The 22,400-nt window shown below is 45.6% G+C and overlaps 1 protein-coding gene and 1 long non-coding RNA gene across 8 annotated transcripts in view; both read right to left on the reverse strand.

The window, feature by feature from the left end:
• Positions 1-22,400, reverse strand: part of LOC142765185 (uncharacterized) — a 94,861-nt gene that overhangs the window by 61,816 nt on the left and 10,645 nt on the right. The gene's annotated exons all lie outside the window — the stretch shown is intronic.
• Positions 1-22,400, reverse strand: part of LOC119167752 (uncharacterized) — a 39,482-nt gene that overhangs the window by 7,613 nt on the left and 9,469 nt on the right. For 2 of the 7 annotated variants that reach the window (XM_075865783.1, XM_075865779.1), the window contains exon 6: positions 11,876-11,905. The exons of the other annotated variants lie outside the window; for them this stretch is intronic. In XM_075865783.1, coding sequence (XP_075721898.1) covers positions 11,876-11,905 — 30 coding nt within the window. The remainder of the gene's footprint in view (positions 1-11,875; positions 11,906-22,400) is intronic. 7 annotated transcript variants of the gene reach the window in all.

Below are 22,400 nucleotides of genomic sequence, written 5' to 3' on the forward strand. Positions count from 1 at the left end.
ATATATATATGTATATACATATACAGGGAAGGATGCGCTAGCCTCCTGTTTCTGTGGAGCGAACACCGCTGAGTCATCTGCGCACGCGCTCGTTTTGCGAGCGAATAGGGAAAAAAGACATATGGTTGCCGCGGTACCGCGGCAACGATCAGCACCTGGATCTTGCCCGCACAGCAAGCGAGAGCTTCTACGGGCTCCACTATCACCACAAAAATAACGATGCAAAAAGGCCGTCTACATATACGTGCGCTCTACACATAATAAACTGCCACCAGCGGTGACACACGACGTATAGCCTTTAGTACAAGCATGCACTGCCCACAGGAGGCGTTTCTCTTCATTGCCGTCACTATGCACGAGACTTCTTGTGGTCATCTACTGTGACCACGCTGCAGAAAACTTGGTTACCCAACAAGTGCACATTTACTACATTTAATGTTGCTCCTAAATATGCTAGCCTTGCTTTGTAAAACATTCGAATAAGTTGCTATCACATTCACTGCTTCGGCCTTTTGGCAAAACTGTGACTTTCTATAAAGCGCTGATAGTCAAATTCATGAAGAGCGTGCGAACACTGCCCTACCTAGTACGCAAGCGAGACTCATTCATTAGGGGGCGACTTCGTAACTTCTTTCCCCTTATACTATGATAGACTATGCTACACGTTGTACTCCCTACTCCTCCTAAGATCATTCCTCACCCTCGTTTCCTTTCCCACCCTTTGCTATATTATACACTATGCAAAGCTATGCTATGCTGGGAGCTGCTTGGCACTTATTTGCTTTTTTGGGTGCATACTTATAGAGTTTTTGTGAACACCTCACGAGAGAACATTCCTCTGAAAGAGCTTTGCTCCACTGTAACAAAAATCGCAAAGTCTCCGTAGAACACACAGCAGACTGTCACACTGAAACCTTGAAAGGAGCAACTAATACTAGTACACATGCAAGGTACCACCTAGGCCATTTTTCGTTTTGCGTGCACAGACCCATGGACACGCTACGAATGCTGCCCTCACTAGTTCCCCACCTAATTCCTTCTTTTTTAGTGGCGCTAGAACACTGAAGTATTACACTCATCCTATATTACGATTGCCTGGCAGGTAAATGCACACAAATATCGCGCAAAAGAATAAGCAATTACGATCAAGTAAAAAGAATTGAATGCCGATATACAGGTTCCTAGGAACCTTCTAACACTGGTGGGGCTGATCTTTCGCCTTTATTTCTGTTGTTGGTGCGTAACGACTAAATAAAATAGTTTTTTGTGCTCTATAGCACAGCTGAACAGACTTGTATCAGTGCATGCACAAGGCCCTGTTTTCATTACAGTGCATTCTCCTTTGCAGCTCGCAGATGTTGCAACAGCTGATGGTGCAAGGAGAATGCCAATATTGTCCTTGTACATTTTGCAACCATTCTTGAACATGTAATTTCCATCCAAAAGTGGCACCTACTTTAGTCGCCTGACCATGTTATTCCTGAAGTGTGAATGAAAATACAATGTGGGAATTTGCTTTTGTTTTTATATTTTAATATATTCAGACTGCACGCCAAGCTTCTAAAATTCATATTGAGGAAGCATATTCACCTAACCAAGAGAGAAAGGCTTCAAAGAACAAATGGAAACTGCTAAAAAAATTCAGTCCATATTCAGAATAAGCATTGCAAAACTCTCTTCCAAGGCCATGAATTAAAACCTTGTTTTGCACCATATTTCACAATAGCAGCACACTTTGGTACATATAGTACATGCTGAAAGTGGGCAACAGCTTGTTATCCACAGGTTTTAGTGAATTTTAACAATTTTCGTGCATGTGGTTGTTCAAATAGAATGTCGATACACGGTAGTGTATTAGGGTTTCACTGGAAAACAACAGACGCTTCACAGTGGCGTGGCTGCCGATGTTCGTAGCCAGCAAATTTAGTGTTAAGCGGAATGGTGAAGTGAGAAAATGCATTTGTTTTCTCAACAAGGCTTGCGGGTTTAGATTGATTGTGCCGCTTAAAGGTCCCCTGAAACCGAAATTTCAGAGCCAGAATATTTTGTGTTCTATTCTCCCCCACATAGGTATCTCAAACCATTTATTACATTTTTTTTCTGTGTTCATGGCAGGATTTCTATGTCCTGCTCGCTGCTTACGCCAGTGATGTTTTAAACATTGCAAGAAAAAAATAATCATTCAAATAGTGGTGATGATTGTTTTTTTTTTTTCCTGAAGGGAGATTGCGAAACAGGTGCCCAGCAAGCAGCTGCAAACAAAGTTCAGCAGAGGACTGTACCTGATGCTGAATCACCCACATAATTTTAGTCTCTCGGCAAGCTATGTCACTGCAGTTCGGCCTGGCACATAGTACCGTAAAATCTCATTAATTTAAACTCTGTTAATTCAAAATTACAGTTATTTAAAACTGACGCCCTGGTCCTCCCACAGCCCGAGGTATATGAACGGGGGAAAACTGGCAATAATTCGAATGCACCTGTATCGACAAACAACGGCCAAATCAAACTGGAAGGCCCTGGCTTTCGGCCACCTTCACATAAATCGGCCTAGAATCATCACTTAAATTACTCATGACTTCCATCTGTGTAAAACAAGTGTAGTAATTGATTTCTATCGATGCTTTTATGGTTGCAAATGTAGTTTGTCTGCTGCTACTGCTGTATGAGTGGCACGAACCAGAGCGGCAATGTTTGCCTTTAGCCGTGTTCCTCCAGACTAATTTCAATATTGTTCTAAATAAACTATTGAAGAAAGACTAAATTTTGATTGCATTGACTTTGCAGTGTAAATGAATGTGTTTTAGAACACAAATGGCCTCGCATATTTTGCCACTTTGGCCCACTGCTCAAGTGAATGCGTCTCTGCTTGTATCTGACGTATCGCTGACTAATCAAATTCTGTTCACTGTTAGAGCATGAACCTAAATTTATGACATGACCTGCCACAAGTGTGCAGTACACGCTAATTAGCGGGAACGAGTCTGAAGGTGCCTTCTATGAATTATTGCCACCTCGTGTGACGTGATGTCTGTTTATTATAGTGACTGTCTGCTGATTTGAAAAATTTTATAGTCTCTTTTCTCCTCAAATTAAGGAGCTTTTACTGTAACGTAGTGCTCCTCTGTGCTTTTGTGCAAATTTTGTTAAATTTTGGTGGGTCTTTTGAAGCGATCACTGATGCCAGAAATGTATCTCAACTAAGAATGCTGGCACATTACAGTGAAGCATTTTCAATTCAGTACGATGGTCATCAGACAAACACTTGTTACGGCATAAGAGTTGCGAACACTTGTTTGTAAGAGGTTAATTAAAGCTACCTCGCCAAGTCACCTGAACAGCTTGGCTACCTGAATGGAATGTAGGCACTATAAGCGTTTACTTCAACACGCTGATAGTAAGTTGCGTGTACTTAAAGTGGTAAGAGTTTGAAGAAATCTACAAAGAAAAGTATTCTCAAGTGGCTGTAGTCTGCATGCAAGGTGATTACGACATAAAACTTCATATTCGTCATGTGACTGTCAGGCAGGAAGACAACGGCAAAGTTGAAAAAAGGCGTTTCATCCTAAACATACAGAATGAAAACGCGTTTCGAGTTCAGATGCAGCAGTCTATGATACAAAGTATGAGTGACTGCTGCTGGTCTTGGAATAACTGTGATTTCCTTGTAACAGTAGCCTTGGAACTTATAGTTGATGGCAAGTGTCATCCGACTGTTTTCCAACGTGCTCCTTGTTGACCGAAGGTGTTTGAGTGTACTCATCGCCAAATTTGCCTTTCTGGACAACACTGACTGGCCTAGCTGAATTATGTGCCACAAATTTAGCTAGTGATGAGCTTTAATGCTTCAGCATTGTGTGAGACATCTGGCAAGCAGAGTCATTTCAGCTCAGCTGTAGTGAGTGTCTGTCGCACTATCCACTCAACACCTGCATAATCCACGCTAGTGCAGCGGTAGCATCATTCCTCAAGACACAACTGCATAGCACAAGTTAACGCCGATTGTTCTCAGACACTGTTTGTTCACCTGCCTTTGGATATTTTTTTTTCATTTCATTTCAGCTGTAGCAGCTTAAGAGAACAAAGTAAGAAGGGTGGTATTGGGGAAGAGCAGATTTTAATCGCTTTATGTGTTTGGTCTTTCTTGCACGACTGGCCTTGCAGCAGTGGTTTGGTGGCTAAGGTACTCAGCTGCTGACACGCAGGTAGCAAGATTGAATCCCTGCTGCGGGGGCTGCATTTTTGATGGAGGCAAGAATGCTGTAGCCTTGTATGCTCAGGTTCAGGCTCACGTTAAAGAACCCCAGATTGTCGAAATTTCCGGAGCCCTCCACTACAGCGTCTTTCAATCATATGGTGGTTTTAGAACGCCAATCCCTACATATCAATGAATCTCTTGCCCGACGGCGCATTCAGAGGAGCCTGACCCGTTGAGTGCCCTGCAGTCGCCAGCAATGGCTGGTTCTTTGACAAGTTCAGGAGGCAAACCAGTCTCAAAAAGAAGAGTATAACTATAATTGGTATCAGCTGCCTTGATATACAGTATGTGGCTACATTAGTGGTTCAACTCATGTAATGATCATGTAGCCCAAATTCCTACAAGATTTCAAAAACAGTTGCAAGGCCCATTTGATGTGAAGTGTGCCTCGTATCCTATTTGAAATTATGCTCGTGAATATTTTCCACAATGATGAGACAGAGTAGTCTAATCATTATACCATCTGGTGAAGTAGCACACTTTTCACGTGGACAAAGGGTACAAGAAAGGCACGACATTCTTGTTCCCTTCATCTACGTCAAAAGCGCGCTACTTAACGATACAACATAATAGCCAGTCACAAACTAGCCCAGCTCTGAACCTTACTGATCTGTCCAGTAAGTTTCATATCTGCATCTCTTTTTTTTGCAACAGTACAACCAATTGCAGTTATTGGGAATCAGGTACATTCGAATTTTCGCATCGTGCCATATGACTGTCTGCGCTATCACTGGGGCATCGCACTCCACGTACCTTCGCAAAAGAAGGGCAGCTGGATAAACTAGTTGGACTCTAGAGAAGCATAATTTCGACTGTAAGGCATGCTTGGATGTAAAAAAACGCCAGGCCTCTGTGGAAGGCACAGCACAGTCACAGCGAAAGCTAGAAAAGCGGCTTCTCGGGGCCTTTTCTAACCACTTATTGGGTAACTTCCGCTAGCACACTTGCTGGGTATGCACTACGGTATTATTAATGATATACTTCTGGGCAGTAGGCCGGCATTTGCTATGCTATTTTTCATTGTTCTTCTGAGAAGCGTGGTGTTTGCTAAACACTTGCAAGGAATTTTGTGCCAACTGTTCATGCAGTGGCTGACGATGATGAATTTTGCCCTGAAGTGGGTATGCGCCACAATTAATAGGTGACGAAGAACAAGCTTTTGTAATAGGTTTGAACATTGAATGTCCCACTCGTTACACTGTTTGCATAGTTCGACGACTGGTTGTTTTTTCGCTGTTTTAAAACATTTTATTACTCATAATAATGTGATTGCTTTTCCAACATCAAGCCTGCCTGAGGCGAATTCGCGAACAAGTCTCAAGCACCGGCGTGTGGGAGAAAGACGAAGACGGCGTTCTGAACGGGCGCGTTTTTCATGTTCTCCGCTTCGAAGGATTTATCGGCCATGGGCCAAGGTGCTGCTCAGGCTTCAGCCAGCGGCAATGACTACCGTGTTGTACTTTCTCGCCATCCCACCGGTAAGCTTGTTGTGGACTCTGTTTTTCTACATGCGGACTTAGCTGGTCGCCCTTACCGGGTTCAAGATTTCAGAGATGCTCTTCGGGACATCATTGACTTGAAGAAAATAAGCTCCATAGGTCACTTTCAAATGTCTCATGTTTGGATGGTCACATGCAAGTCAACGCTGACGAAAACAAAGTTGGTCACAAGAGGCGAATTTTTCATCAAAAGTCGTCGATGCCTCGTTATAGACCTGGAGCCCACAGAAGTGAAGTTGAAGCTTATGTGGCTTCCTGAGCGCTTGGAGGACGCCTATGTGTGCGAGGCACTGCAAGCTTTTGGGAAGGCCAAGACAATATCACAAGAAAGCTGGAAAGTAGCGGACATGGAACAAATGCGGACGCTAAATAGGGATGTTGTTTTGTGCCTTGCTGATGGAGTTCGCATTGCGGATATTCCTCATATTCTTGTCTGCGGAGCGCAAAGCCTCGTCCTGATACCTGGCCGCCCACCACTTTGCCTTCGGTGCAGTAAGGTTGGACACATCCGTCGAAACTGCAGGACCCCTCGCTGTGACGCTTCGGTCATTCGGCCGAAGATTGTGTTATGGCATACGCCAACAAGCTGCGACAGTACACAAAACAGCCAGATGATAATTTACAAGAGCATATTATGGATGCCACCGAGGTTTTGGACGCAACGGGAGACACTCTGTCAATGTCATATGCTGCAGGCTCTACCACAAGGAATCCAGAAGAGGAAAGAAAGTCACTCGCTGTTGACACAGTTGAAACTTCTGCGTAAAAAGAGCCAAGTGAATCATGCAAGCAGCTTACCCAAAATGACTCCGCACAACCCCTAGCACAAGTAGGAGTTCCTATGAAGAGTGCTGTTGCGCTGACCCATAAAGATGCCGAAGAACCACCAGTACAAGATGGAGACTCTGGGCTGGATGCCGCAGAAAGTTCATCACCTGCTTGCGCTGCAGCTCCACAGCAGCTTTTTCATCGAGATGCAATGTCGGAAGATGATATGCAGATCTCTACGGATGCAGCAATACTGAAACATCGCGCATCGTCCAGCTCGGATTCAAGCAAAGGAAGTGACCCAGCGTCAGTGACTAGGGAGTCACGCCGTCACCGAAAGTCCATGCCAAAGGGGAAGTGTCGCCGATCCCGATTTAGGAGGCTTGGTGGGGGTTCACGGGAAGCCTCAGCGCCAACTCTTGGGACTGATCAAGTGGGACGATAAGCGCATTCGAAGGTAGTCACCATGGCGCAGTCTGAGCGACTCATATTTGCCACCTTGAACGTACGCGGCCTTAGGTCTTCGCAGAAACAAGCACAGCTCCGTAGACTTCTCAATCGGAAGCGTCTCGACTTTTTCGCCATTCAAGAGACAAAGATCGAGAGCGAGTAAGAGACCGAGAAGGCCCTGCGGCGTTTTCTGTCTCAGTTTAATGTGTGTGTCTCACATGCTAAAGGTTTATCTGCGGGCTGTTGGTTGTTTTTGAGAAAGAGCCTACCATAATCAGCATTATGCACTAGTGTTGATGAAGAGGGCAGGTATATATGCTGTGATTTTTTGTTGCAAGGAATGCCATGGAGAATTATCAATCTATATGTGTTTAATGATGTTCCGAAACAACTTGAGTTATTTGAAAAGTGCGTAATTTAATTGACGTCGACAGATGCACGGTACTTATGGGAGATTTCAACTGCGTATGTGAAGCTATTGATCGTTATAATTCGTCTGGAAAGAGAGACAGGAGTGGTGAGCTTTTATCCGGTATTGTACATAATGCAGGACTAATTGACATCGGGGTCTCGAATCGGGCAACAGCATTAACAAGAGTACAAGGCAGTTCTCATGCTCGCCTTGACCGGATTTACGTGTCCTCATCACTCCTATCTCGTAAAACGTCCTGCAGCACCGAAGCTGTATCATTCTCAGACCATTGTATTGTCATAGCGCAAATTGGTGAAAATCGTCACAAACAGTTCCATCCCCAGTGGGCCCTTTGGAAAATGAATGCGAAGCTCCTCTGTGATCAGGAATTCATGAATCGCGTCCAGATGGCATTAAGGCAATCTTTTTTGATTGGTTTTCATATCTTCGCTGCTTGGGAGCTTTTTAAACAAGAAGTTCGTGCTATAGCTTTAGAAATTGGGGCTGTTAAGTCTTTCTGTAGAAAGAATGATGAAAAGATACTTGTTAAAAGTCTTTGCAATCTTTATGAGATGGAATGCGAAATGCCGGGAAAGTACATCAAAGACATTGAGAATATTAAGTGCCAACTACAGAGATATGATGCTGCTCGCTATCAAGGCGCACGTATTAGATCTCGGAACCAGCGCACTTTAAATTCTTAGCAGCTGGCGCGCCAAGCTTTACTTGATGAGCAACGCCATGCGATTTCTAAAGTTATCCCAGACTTGTACTTTAACGATGTGCTCATAAAAGACAACGAAGGCATTACTTTGGCGTTCGAAACGTACTATAACAGTTCATTTAGCTCTCCCTCTGATAATATCGACGCTCACATCAAGGCTAGTTTTGTTTCTCTTGTGAACCCCTTGAAGGACACTGATTGTGCAGTCATTAATGGGCCCATTACTATACAGGAAATTGAGCAAGCAATCGACAACTTGCCTTTATTGAAAACACTGGGCCCTGATGGCATCTCAGGTGAATTTTACAAATCTTACAAGAAAACACGTGCTCCTATATTGCTGAATATTTTTCAGATAAGTTATGACATGGATACACTCCCACAATCTTTTTGCAAAAGCCACACTGTGTTAATACCGAAAACAACTGACAAGGAAAAACTTCGCTTCGTCGAGGGCTACAGACCAATACCGCTGTCAAACGTGGACTACAAAATTTTTGCAAAAGTATTAGCAAATAGGTTGCAATTCGCTTTGTCGATCCTGATTGGGTCTCATCAGACATGTGGGATCAGAGGTCGATCTATACAAACAAATATACATGTCGCTCGAACAGTGCTTCAATACTGTCATGGTTCTCAAAAACATCTTGCAATGCTACAGGTAGACCTTGCAAAAGCTTTTGATCGTGTTCGTCATTCCTTCCTTTTTTCTCTTCTTGAACAAGCTAATGTTGACAAAGTTGTTCTTAAAGGCGTTAAACTATGCTATAATGAATGCTCAACTCGCCTGAGTCAACTCTCCAAGCCAGTTTCTATTCGCTCTTCTGTAAAACAGGGATGCCCGATGTCACCTCTTTTATTTGCACTTTATCTAGAACCACTGTGCTAATTAAAGCATAATACAGTCGAGTTGCATTCGTGGCTTTTAGTATATTAGGCAGTGAAGTTAAAGTATTGGCTTATGCAGATGATGTCGCATTCTTTTGCACAGATAAACTAAGTGTCGAAAATGTGGTATCTACTATTGAAAAGTTTGGCGTAGTATCGGGAGCTCGTTTAAATGCCTCTAAAAGTTTAGGACTGTGGTTTGGCTTGTGGGGTAGCACACCGAACCACTTTGCAGGGATTAATTGGACAAGAACTCCTCCAACATACCTCGTTGTACCATTGCATGCATATATATTCAGTGCGCATTACTGGAAGGAACGTGTCCCTAAGCTTGAACGACAGGCCCAGACATTTGTTCCCTATCGACTTTCGATATTTGGGAGAGCTGAAGCTTGCAATACTTTCTTAGCAACAAAGCTTTACTATGTATTGCAACTTATTCATTGCGCAAGATTCTATATACAACGCTTTCATCGGATTTTACCTACTTTCATATGGTCTTCGACTTTTGAGCCCATGCGTCGTGATAATATATTCAAGCTAGTTAGTAAGGGTGGGTTAGGACTAAAACACCTTTATCTATGGCAAATAGTGTCCAGATTCTTCTTTTTTAGAGACAATTCCCTTCCTGTAATCCGTTCCTTCTTGCAGGTTACACTTGTTGATTGCTTACCAGATTTAATTGTCTCATCCAACTTCTCCGAACGCCCATGCTTGGGAGGATTCATGCAGGAAGTTTACCTCGTAGTTCAGTTCCTTAAAGCTCACTTTTCTGTAGAATACCTATACACAGTATCGCACAAGGTGCTGTATAAGGACCTACTGAGTACACTCTTCCCACCTCCATTGTACCGTTCACTGTACTCCAATCTTCCAGGCCACGATGTGTTGAAGCAAGTGCGCAAAATGTACATTCCACCGAATTCAAAAACATTCTTCTATAAACTCACTCTGAAACATTGGCAGTAAACACATGGTTAGAAAGAAAAGGTATTTTCATTCCGTCTGTTAACTGCCGTCTATGTGATGTGCTGGAAACGATTGAACATTGCTTTGTTAGCTGCAAAGATGCCATACTGTTTTGGGATGTCCTTCAGCGAGCACCGGAAAAAACGTTTCGTCATTAATTCTCACACAATACGTTATCTTCTGCCAGCAGCGCTTGATGAAGTACCATATGATATGTTTTTCCTCATGGGTATGCACAGCTTGTGGAAGACACGAATGCAAGACCGCAATGCAGAGCCCACCAGCTCTTCAAGCGCACACTTCATTCAAATGGCTATCCACCTAAAAAGCATTTACGACGAGCTAGACTTTAGACTGGAGTGGTACTCCATCTTAGAGAACTGTTTGACCTCACCCCGTTTTTGTTTGTATAACACGATGTGAAGAACTCTTCATGTGAGGAACTCACGCTGTGTTAGCCATTTAGTGTTTATGAGTAATGCTTGAGCGCTTACTTTTGCGATTTGATTGTACTTTTGTTCGCTATTTTGTCTTTATTGCACAAGTACTTTATTAAATACCGTGAAAAAAAAGCACCGGCGTGGCTCAGTGGTAGAATACTGGGCTAGCACACAGCGGACCCGTGTTCGAGCCCCACTGTGTCCTTGGTATTAGGTTTTTTTTTAACCTGGAATATTGATTACGGACACCGGCGGCGGTAGAAAACTGCGGCGTGGCACGTGACCCGAGTATTGATATTATAAAATCATTTGCTGTAAAACAGCACAAAATAACAACTACGAAGGAATGCTGCGCAGTCGCCATGGTGTGTCATTTGACTAGGACCTCTGTCTGATATATGTGTGTTCATTATAATAAATTTTAGTTGCGAGTTCAACGCCATTTCATCTCTTCCTCCACCTGCCTGTGTGTAATTTATGCTGTTTTCACATTCAAGCATAAGCCACCAACTAGCCGAACTGTCGCTTTTTGGTAAGACATGTTTCAGTGCATTAAAATGTGCTTCAGTGCACCAGAATAATGTATTGACACGCCCAACTTGCCGCTTTAATAATGAAAGACTACATTGCAGTTGCTGTTCCATTTGCTTTTTGGTTGCAGTTTTGTTAAATCGATTGAGATGCTACATTTTCAATTTATTAAAGCAGTTTACCCAGTAGATTATATTGAAAAAATCAGACTCTAGCTGAAATTAAACAAACTTTGAGAACCAAAAGCTTCCTAGTTTCTCTGGCAGGCTTTGGTGTAAAAGGGCCCGGAGAGGATGCCACACATGTTAGGAAAGCGAATTGTCCAAACAAGCTTGCATATGTTGGGCTGTAGCAAGAATAGAGAGAACGTTTATATAGCTAAAGCGTTCTTCAGAGCGAAAGGATCTTATGGCTTCATCGACTACCAGCTTACTAGGCCTGGTCCAAGGCAACCACTAAGCTCTTCATGCCCTTCTCAGAGAGTTGCATTTCTGAAGACCAATGTGGCATTGTGTTGGTCTGTATTGAGTTCACCTCACTGGGATATGAAGGGCGCTCGTACACAATATGCGTAAGTGTTGGCACCACTAAGCGCTAGGGTCACTTGTCTTGGTACACTGTGGAGCGTAGCAGTGAGTGTGTCAGTAAATTTGGGTCAATGCGTGATCCCACTCTTTGGGCTTTGAGGATGTCAGCTTGACTGAATAGTTGCTTACAGATTCATCCCATGGCACTTCTGTCGGCCAGTATGTATTCGCATGAGAGGCAGCCTCCACGTCGATTTCTTGGTACAGCAGTGTGTAGAGAACACCAAAAAATGACGTGTTCTTCCGCAATATGACAGTTTGGGATTTTGGGGGCAAGTCCATGACAAATGCCTCCACATAATTCAAGAAAAATTTAAGTCGTTCAAATAACGTAAAAGAAAATACGCACCGTTTTGAACTTGGAACCTCATCTCTATGCCTGCAATAAAAGCAAACAATGTAATGCATTAAAGAGCCCCTGATACGGTTTTTTCACATTTCGTTTTTGATTAGACCAGTACTGGAGCAAATCATTGCCACCATAATTCATTCGAAACACCCACTATTAACGGAGCTACGAGTACTGAAAAGATACCCTCATCCTCTGCACTGCCTTACAACCTCAACTTTTCCTTCGAGCGCTCGGGGCTAAGCTCCTTTTTCACAGAGCCTGCGACACGATGTGACGTGGCAGAACGCGTGCGTCTTGTGTGTCGTCTGCTTCCGGTAAGTCAAAGCCAGAGCAGAGCCACCGGCAGTCAGGCGCTTGATTGCGACTGGGCCACCTGGGTGATCGTCTGTTTGTGCGCTGAACGCGAGCAGCCTATGTTTTGTTTCATGGCGCTCTGGACCACTGCTCACCATGGACCTTGGACTTAAAGAGCATTTGCGCCGAATGAGCGATGAAATGGTTTTCGAACCATAAGCGACACAGCATTTCGCGATTCTGCGCTACGTGCCGAGGATGACAGCAGTGATGCGCCGCCACCTTACTCACTGGACTTCCACGACGATGTCAACGATCACGGGTAAGTGTAAATGATTTAAGTGGCCCATTACCTTACTTGTTTGATACTTGTTCGTCCTCGCGTCCGCGTTTGCTGTGACGCGCTTGTAACTTGTACATTGTGCTGCATAATTCCGAGCGTAGAAACACTTTCGTCATTGTGTTTCGTTTTGTGGAGTTTGTGCGGTGTCCGTGATAACGATAACTCAGGCTGATTTTCGCGAGTGCAGGGGCGACAGTGGGCTTTGTGGAGCAGTGCCAATGGCCCTTGAACAACTCTGCTGTCGCGACATACCGCAAGTTGTTCGGGAAAGTCCGGACAGCTGCATAACTCGGCACGAAGTCTTCCGAAACGTGTGCCTGGACTCCGCGGTGCTGCGTGCTGGAGAACGGCGTCGCGGTTGGAAGAGAAGTGCACAGGTAATAGTGTATCAAACAAACAAAAAAAACATTTTGAGGTTGCAGTTCCAGCAACGTCATCTTATGCATTCTTGCAGGAAATATCACTTTCTTGTGAACCGCTTCTTCAAGTTATGGATTTGGCAGAGGCTTAGGTGACGCAACATAGTTGTATTACCTGCGTGCGTAGTCACCGACACCCGGAAACAGTTTCCGTCAGCTGACTACGTGGGCTTCCGATATACTCCTGTGCTCACGTGAAAGCTTTTATATTTATACTTGAAATTAAACTGCAAGCTGCCCGTGCTCTCAACTACGCATCAAAGATATCCGTGCACAAATGATTTCCCCATTTATGTCCTTTTAGATTGACATGTTTTGCATATGTTTGTTTTTTCCAATGAACTTGTCATGCAATTTTTTGCTCCAAAATAGTTGTACTTCGTGCATGATCTTTTAAGAGAATAATATGTAGGGCTTGCTTATCACATCGCTTATGATGGTAATCACGGACTATTTCATTAGTCAACAGTTAAAAACTTGGTGCCGAATCGTCAAACAGAAGCAACTGCCAAACAGAAGACTCACCCAAACAAGAAACGAGGGGCATTTCTCAAGTACGCCCATCTAGTCATTCTGTCAAACTTGTGATGTCATCTCAAGTAGAGGTAGCTCTGTTTGCGCTGCCTTCCATAGCACACAGACGCGAAAATATGATGTAGCTCTCTCGCTCAATTCACACAGCGGCTTTTGTGTGCTGCTAGCCGTAGCACACATGTAAAAATAACATTTCGCACACTACCCAAAAAGCAATTATGTTTGCATCGTTGCCTGACTGCCAGGGAGGCAGTTTCTTCAGTCAATTGTGGCTCTCTCGCTCGATTCACCAAGTGGCTCTCTGTGTGCTTCCAGACGTATAGCACACATGTTAAAATAACATTTGACAGCAGTTTCCACAAATCAGTCATGGTTGCATGGTTGCCCAGCTGCCAAGAAGGTTTGTTCTATCGCACTTGTGTCAGAAGACTTCAGCTGCGTCATCACTATGGTTGCATTCTCTCTGCTTAACCGTCATTTTGACGTTGCCCCATTCACCAAAGCGAGAAGCCTTCAGCTGTGTCGTCTCTACGGTTGCATTCTCTCTGTTTCACTGAGCTTTCGACGTTGCTTCAATTCAGTGAAGCTCTCTCGTTCGATCCACACAGTGGCTGTTTCTGTGCTGCCAGCCAGAACACGCACACGTGAAAATAGATTCAATGCCAGTTTGATGGTAAGCTTTTCATTTTGTGCTAAACATTGGTGACTACCCGCCATGGTAGTCTAGTTGTCGTGGTACTGAACTGATAACCCGAAGGATGCTGTATCAAATCTCGGCCGTGGCGGCTGCAATTTCAGTGGAGGCGAAAATGACTGAGGCCTTGTACTTAGATTTAGGTGCATGTTGAAGAACATCATGCGACCAAAATTCTTGGCACCATTCACTATAGCGTACCTCATTATCATTGCATCCCTGTTTTCGGGCATTGAACCCAAACCAACATCATCAGAATAAATGCATGTCACTGATTCGAGGTCGATGATAATGGAAAGCGTGTGTGCCTCAGAGCAATGAGCTCCTACTTAGTTGGCCATTCATATGTGAGGGATATATTCCATGGCTTTGCTGCCTCATTGCTTGTAAAGCTATACTTATAAGATGAGAGTTCATGAAGGTCCATGACATGTTCAACAGCCCTTAACATAGAGTGCATGGTGAAGAGAGACAAAGTCACTATTATGCAAGGACACATCACAAGATAAAAGTAATTACCATATTTACTTGATGGTAGGTCAACCTACCTCATGAGTGATATAAATCCACATTTTGGGTGTGGGGGGAGGTGTTCGTGTGACCATAAAAAATTATCTGGTGCAGCTGGTGACCACCACGAACATGAGAATCACGCATGCTGTGGCATGGTTGCAATCTTCTATTTCCCTTCTGGCTCTGCTTTTAGCATATAATTACAGCAGGCTTGTTCAGAATAATTTTTTTGTTTAACTATTACCTTGTCATTTCTTGTCATCTGAAGTGCCACAGTTTGTTAGAAGCGCATCTGTTCAATAAACTGTCAATATTTCTTACCAGATGCGCACACTTTTTTTGAACTGTTATTACTAGCTGCACCAGCTGAAAGCTCCTCAGCAGTGGTGACACTACAAAAAGTAGAGGGTCACCTTCAAGCCTCCTTATATGAAGTAATTAAAATTAGCTGATACAGAAACCAATGAATATATTGAGTATGTTAATTGTGCTCTTTTATTGGTACTGTAGTAGTAATTGTGACATAAGTGTGAAAAAAAAGACAGCTTTGTACGTGCAGTTACCAAACCTCCAACCCTCAGATTTCATGCCCGATCATTGGCCTTGTTTAAACTACACTTCCAGGTATCGGGTTTTCATGTACAGTACAGGGACTTGCTTTTAATGTGATAGCATATCAGAGCTCAGATGACAGAAATTTCGGTGTCAGCTCTGTTTGTTATAGTGAACTGTAAAATAGAAAAGCTTTTCTGAGAGCAATGTCACTACTGAAAGTAATTGGGGAGGTGCTTGCTTGTAATGTCAAAACATGTTTGAGCAGCCAAAGTGGTGATGGGGCTAGTTGTTTTGAGTCACTTATGCTCATACTTGTAGAAAAAAAACAGATGCAGACATAAGAAACACATACGTAGGACCAGTGCTCGTACTGTGTATGAGTTTATTGATAGTGTCTGCACATGTATTTTTTTTCGCTACAAATATGAAGAATGAAATACAAATGTTTCAGCAAATTTTCGGTACAAGTTTGTTCAAAGTTACACTAGTCCCGGAATTTCTTATAGGCTAGTATGTTATTGCTGGTTGTCTTCAATATTGTAATTAGATTATGCATGCAAGAGGAAACTTGCAAGTGCGTCTACCATGATTACAAGTTAAAAAGCCAGTTTTCAAGATGTTACTAATGTGTAAATATAAGCCTTTTGAGGTAATTTTTCAGAGTGGGTCAAATTACTGCACATGCACCACACTAACTTTATAAACAGTGTACATGCTTACTTTTACCAACGTGCCAAACATCATACAAGTGTGGCTTGTTTGCCTTGTGCCTGCGGCAGTATAGCTTGACACGAGGATGTCAATCTGGGAAAAATTATGCCTAATAGGTCCCTTGGACCTGCTGTCATGGGCACACACAGTGCTTTCTACAAGAGTGATAAAACTCCCATCACCCCCCCGCCTTGCATCCAACATTCTTTTTTGAAACAGCAATTTAACGATTTCACATAAATATATACTTTTATTAACTTAATGTTTCTAGATTCACTTGAAAATTTTTCACAAACATATGGTACTTGTTGTCAACGAGCGTATGTGGATGCCTAGATTCTCAACAGCAGTCAGGCACTTAGCAAGTCCTTGCTTTTTCATGGGGACATTGTAGGGGACTTTGGGTGATGCTGAACAAAAGTGTTCAGCACTTGTTAGCACTTGAAAAGTATACTAGTAGCACTGCAAGTTTAACTCTCCAACTTGCACCAGCTCAGTGTGTAAAATACAGCCATTCTGCATGGCAAGCACACTGTATGTGAGACACTTGGCGCTGTAGCCAGGAGAGTCGCATCGCCCATCACTGAGTGCATCCACAATGGCTGCTTGTTTTTTTGAGGAAGAGCTGGAAAGACAGGTGGCACAATGCATAGGTTATTTTAGTATTCCACGGTATATTCAGGGGGCGGAAACTCCCTGTACCTCTCATGTATTCGGGGAGGGCGCGCTGGTCGCCGAAGAGAGCGGACGCGCATCATGTCGGTTCCGTCTTCCAAGAACTATTTGCCAGTGATCTTCGGTCATTCAGCCCGTGAATTTTACAACAACGCGTGCGGAAAGTGACCAGGATTCCACTGATATCAAAATTCAAGGTTGGAAAGGACTTTTTGTCGGATTCGAGAGGTTTTCAACCCGCGCCCCTTTGGCCCGATGCTCACGCAAGCCGGCCACCCGACGAGACGCGTTTAGCGTCTCCTCTGACGCGGGCACTTTCTTCACTCATCAAAGATGGAAGTCCAAGTGAACGGGAAAGATATCTCACCCGAAGAGTTTCTGGAGGGCACGGATTGGTGCACCATCGGATCTAAGACCTAAGTTAACCGCGCAAACGCGCAGAGCAACACCCAGAACGGAGCCCCCTCCTGCACCGGCGAGGGAGCGGACTGCAACCGACAGCCTTCGCGTCGACAACCACGTAACATCAAGCAGCAAGTCATTAGAAAGAGCAAAATGCCACTACTCCCACGGAGCGATTTCAAGATCGTGATACGACCACGAGGAGGCCTTGACGTGGCCACCACTGGAACCGTGCGCCTCGCATCGGCAATTTACCGTGCGGCCAACGTACCGGCGCACGAAGCAGGGGAGGACACGGTGTGCTCCAGCAACCACCAAAACGTCATCGTCCTGAGGACACCCCATGTCTCTCATGCCGATAAGTACAGACAGCTTTAAGCCATCACCATCGGCGACCGCCGCAACGAGGTTAGTGCATACGAGACGGCCCCAGACAACACGGTGAAGGGAATAATCAAAGGCATCCCGTTGGAAGAAGACGCCAAGTCCATTCATACCAGCATCGTTCACGCACGTAACCCTTACGCCCTGGCAGCCAAATGGCTCAGTAACACCCCGACCGTCATAGTGGCGTTTGAAGGACCGCAGGTGCCCACTTACGTCTGGTACGGCGGTGCTCTCCTTCACTGCACCTTGTATCACAAGCAAATCGACATGTGTCACTGCTGCGGGAGACTTGGTCACCGCATGGACGTGTGCCCAAAGCCCAAAGACAAAGTGTGTCGTGGTTGTGACGCCCCTAACCCAGGCCCCAACCACCAGTGTTCCCCCATTGCAAGCTGTGCGGGGGCGCACACATGACGGCGGACCACAACTGCCGTGCAAGGTACAAAACGCCCTACATCGGGACGAAGAGACAATGGGAACGACGCAGGGTCAACGAGGAGGCAGAGGCCACTGCCACCAACTATTCCACCAGCAAGCCCCGCTCAAGATCCAGGACACCCAGTCCTAGCCACTCTCGATCTCGTAGCCGCACACCGGGACCCCGAAAGCAGCAGCAACGCCGAGCTCGCAGCCGAAAACCTGGACGGACCCCAACGAGGGACGCCAAGGCAACAGATTCAGTGAGCTTTGCAGATGTGGTCAAAGGAAAACGCGCAAAAAACGCGGAGGCTGGCGGCAAAACACACACTAAGATAGAGGTGGAGATAGCTCAAATAACACAGACGATACAAACTATGAGAAAGCAAATGGAATGCATGTAGGCACAGATTCACGCAAAGGACGAACTCATACAAAAGCTCCAGTCTGCCGCTCACAGCGAGACTGATCAACAGGCAATGCAGGAAACACAAGAAGAACTAATTGAGGATGGTGAGGTTGAAGGCCCTGATACTAAACGTGTGCCGGCTATCTCTCTTAAAAAGTCAGTTCGTTTCAAGCATACGTGCGCAGCAACAGGCGACACCCGAGTGAAAGCACTCGAGGCTCGCGTGAGCAGTCTCGAAAAAACTATCACCGCGACTATCACGCATACGGTTCAACAGAGCTTGGAGAGCATTTATCTCAGATTATCCAGATTAGAAGCTGCCAACAGCGCGCTGGTGACGTCGCATAGCGAAGCGGCGCCACACATGTAGTACCACATAACCATGGCAAGACACCCTTCGAAACAAAAACATACAATATGGTAGTGGAACTGCAGAAGTTATGAAAACAAACAAGCGCACCTACAACAATACCTGAAAACGATCCCCGAACGCCCAGACATCATCATACTGCAGGAAACAAACGGCCCCGCCAAACTTTCAGGGTACTAGTCTATAACAGGCAAGGAGGTAAATCCAAACGTCACCACACTGGTCAAGCGAGAGCTCACGGTTATCGAACACGACACCCAAATCAAGAATATTGAAAACGTCCTCGTAGAGCTAATTCCACCGCGTAAGACGCCCGACAGCATCTTTGTACTCAACGTCTATAGCAGTCCGAGATGCCGCAAACACCGCTTTCACGTCCTCTTCAAACGAGCACTCAATATCGCCCAGGGGCAACAACTCTTCATTGGAGGCGACTTCAACGTGGTGCATACGGCGTGGGGTTACAAACACATCAGCCGAAAGGCAGGCATTTGTGGGAAACGGCGCAACTCGCCGCCCTCGAGCTGGTCACTGACCCAGCGGCACCAACTAGGCAGGGCAACAGCGTCAGCACTGACACCACACCGGACCCTACCTTTACGTGCAATACACGAGAGGTGACTTGGAGAAATACCGTGCAAGACTTGGGCAGTGACCATTACATTATCTCTATAGAAGCAGAAGGCGGCCCACAGGAACACAATGCCAGTCGCCAAATGAAGATCATCAATTGGGAACTACTACGAAAAAATCGAGACAAGCAACAGATTGAAGACATCAGAGACATTGAGCAATTGACCGACCAACTTCGGCGCGACATCAAGAGGGCGACGCAAATGATTCCGTCAACAGCTGGGCTTGATAGAATAGACACCCGGTCACTGCACATGTGGCAAGCCAAGACCCAACTGCATCGCCGTTCGAAACGACAACGACATAATAGGAGACTACGCAAACAAATAGCACAGCTCAACAAAGGAATAGAAAAGCACGCACTTAACCTGCAACAACAGCAATGAGAAGAGAAATGCACGCAGATGGATTGTCAGCTCACTACGAGTCGCACATGGCAGATACTGCGGTACCTCATAGATCCCGCGAACACCAAGACCTCACAGAGGCAAGGTATATGCAAAATCATACACGCTTACGAGGGAACGAAGCAAGATTTCCTACGGGAAGCGGAACTCCATTACATATCCCAAACGCCCCCGCAAGTACATCCGGACTACAGGGTAGAAGGCAGCGGCATCCTAGACGCAGAATTCTCAATTTCCGAAATCAAGGCTGCCCTCGTCAAACTCAATACGAAGTCAGCCCCAGGCCTATAGATTGAATTTCGAACAGGGCACTGCGCAACCTCGATTACAGATCGCTAGAGAAACTCAAAGATTATATTAATGAGTGTTGGGTGCGTAGAAAGTTACCCCAGCCATGGAAAGAAGCGCAGATCATACTTATACCGAAACCCGACAAGAAATTGCAGCTGCAGAACCTGCGCCCATCTCCCCAACATCATTTGTAGGTAAACTGATGGAGCTTGCGTTCTTCAATAGACTAACAGATTACCTCGAGTACAACAACCTATTACCACACACAATGATTGGGTTCAAAAGACATCTCTCCCCACAGGATGCTCTTCTGCAACTAAAACATCAAATCATAAAAAATCCTGGGGGCTCAACGAGAGCCATCCTTGGCCTGGATCTGAAGAAGGCCTTCGATAACGTTCGTCACGACGCCATATTGCAACAAATAGACAGATTGAACATCGGAATGCGAGTGTACAACTACGTCCGAGACTTCCTCACGGGAAGAACCGCACGCATGCGAGTGGGACAGCTAGAATCAAATCAAATCAACATTGGAAGCTCGGGTACACCGCAGGGCTCAGTGATCTCGCCGATGCTCTTCAACCTCGTCCTGCTGGGGTTACCTGAGCGATTACATCAAATTGATGAACTGCACCACACGCTATACGCGGATGATATTACGATCTGGACGACAACTGGCAAAGACGGAAAGATCGAGGATCGCTTACAGGCGGTCATAGAATGCGTGGAACATTACCTCGTAGGCACGGGACTCACCTGGTCGGCCGAAAAATCCGAATTACTGCTATATAGACCGGTGAAAAAGGGACGCCCGCCCAAAGGCTACGTACCTTGAGAAAAACAAGAAATCAAACTAACATCATCAAACGGCTCACCAATCTCAATGGTAAAGAAGATCCGGGTACTGGGGATGATGATTGAGCAGAACGGCGGCAATGGTGAAGCACTGCGCAAGATAATGGCAAAGGCCACCAGCACGATGCAACTCATCCGACGCATCACGAACAAACATGCGGGCATGCGTGAAAGCAGCGTCATACGACTCATACAAGCCTTTGTTATTTCACAACTAATGTGCACGGCCCCGTTTCACAAATGGACAGTTGCAGAAAAAGACAAGCTTAACGCCCTGATACGCAAGACGTACAAGTTCCCGTTGGGACCGGCGCCCGGAGTTAGCACCAGCAAACTCCTAGAGCTAGGGTTGCATAACACCCTCGAGGAACTCGTGGAGGCGCAACAAGTTTCCCAGCTCGAGCGCCTATCCAAGACCCGCCCAGGCCGACACATACTCGAAAAACTCGGCATCACGTACCATACGCAGCACGGCATCAAAGTCGAAATTCCAAGATCGGTACGCGAGCAAGTATACGTACCCCCATTGCGTCGCAACATGCACCCCCAAAACCATACGGGACGGCGTAAAGCCAGGGCACAACGCATTAATCAAAGCTACTCTAACGACACTGAAGCGGTTTTCAATGATGCCGCGAGTTATACGAATAAAAACAGTTTTGTGGCGGTAGTTACCGGCCATCGCGGAAAATACATCACAAGCCTCACTGTGATACGGCACACGCTGAAGCGGCAGAGGAAGCGGCTATAGCACTGGCCCTCACACAGACCAATGCCGCATACGTGATCAGTGATTCGCAAACAGCAATTCGCAATTTTGCCAACGGACGCATCTCGCAAGAGGTGTTTCACATACTCCAACGACATCCCATACATCCAGGAGAGGTCGACTTTGATAACCGAAGGCACCTGTTATGGATCCCGGCACGTACCGGACTGAGCACCCCCAACGAAGCGGCTCACCGCGTTGTTCGAGGCCTCACCCTCCGAGCATCGCCGGAGGACGACGAGCCCCAGCGGGGAACTGCAGACATCTGGGCATGGGAGGATTGTATGACCAGGTTTCACGACATCACAACGCATTACCAATTACAAAGACGCATATACACATCTCCTCACGAAAGGCTAAACAGAACGCAAGCGGTGCACTTCAGACAATTACAAACAGATTCATACAGAAACCCTAAACTCATACACGCCATGTATCCAGACATATACACTACAAACAGATGCACGTCATGAGGCGAGGTTGCCACCCATAGTCACTTGCTGTGGGAGTGTCAGGGCCTAATAAACAATTCAAACAGTGCCGATTCGTCTCACTCTTCCACCGCCAGCCTCTGTTCGCGTTGGAAGGCTGCACTGCTCAGCTCGAACCTGACAGCACAACTCTGGGCCGTCCAGCGTGCCGAGGAAGCTGCTTCGAGGCAAGGTCTCGGAACCGCATCCACGGTGGGTGCCCAGGCCCACTAAAAAACGCCGGACTCGAATCGTCTGGATTCGACAAATAAAGTTCATGTTCTTCCCGTGTGTTCGCTCTCGGAAGCGGAAGCGCTTCTTTTACCACTGGCGGTTGACGGGCATCCTGGTAGAAATAAATCACGAACAGA

This window comes from Rhipicephalus microplus, chromosome 6 (genome assembly GCF_043290135.1).
Source record: "Rhipicephalus microplus isolate Deutch F79 chromosome 6, USDA_Rmic, whole genome shotgun sequence".
In the NCBI taxonomy this organism is placed as follows: domain Eukaryota; kingdom Metazoa; phylum Arthropoda; class Arachnida; order Ixodida; family Ixodidae; genus Rhipicephalus; species Rhipicephalus microplus.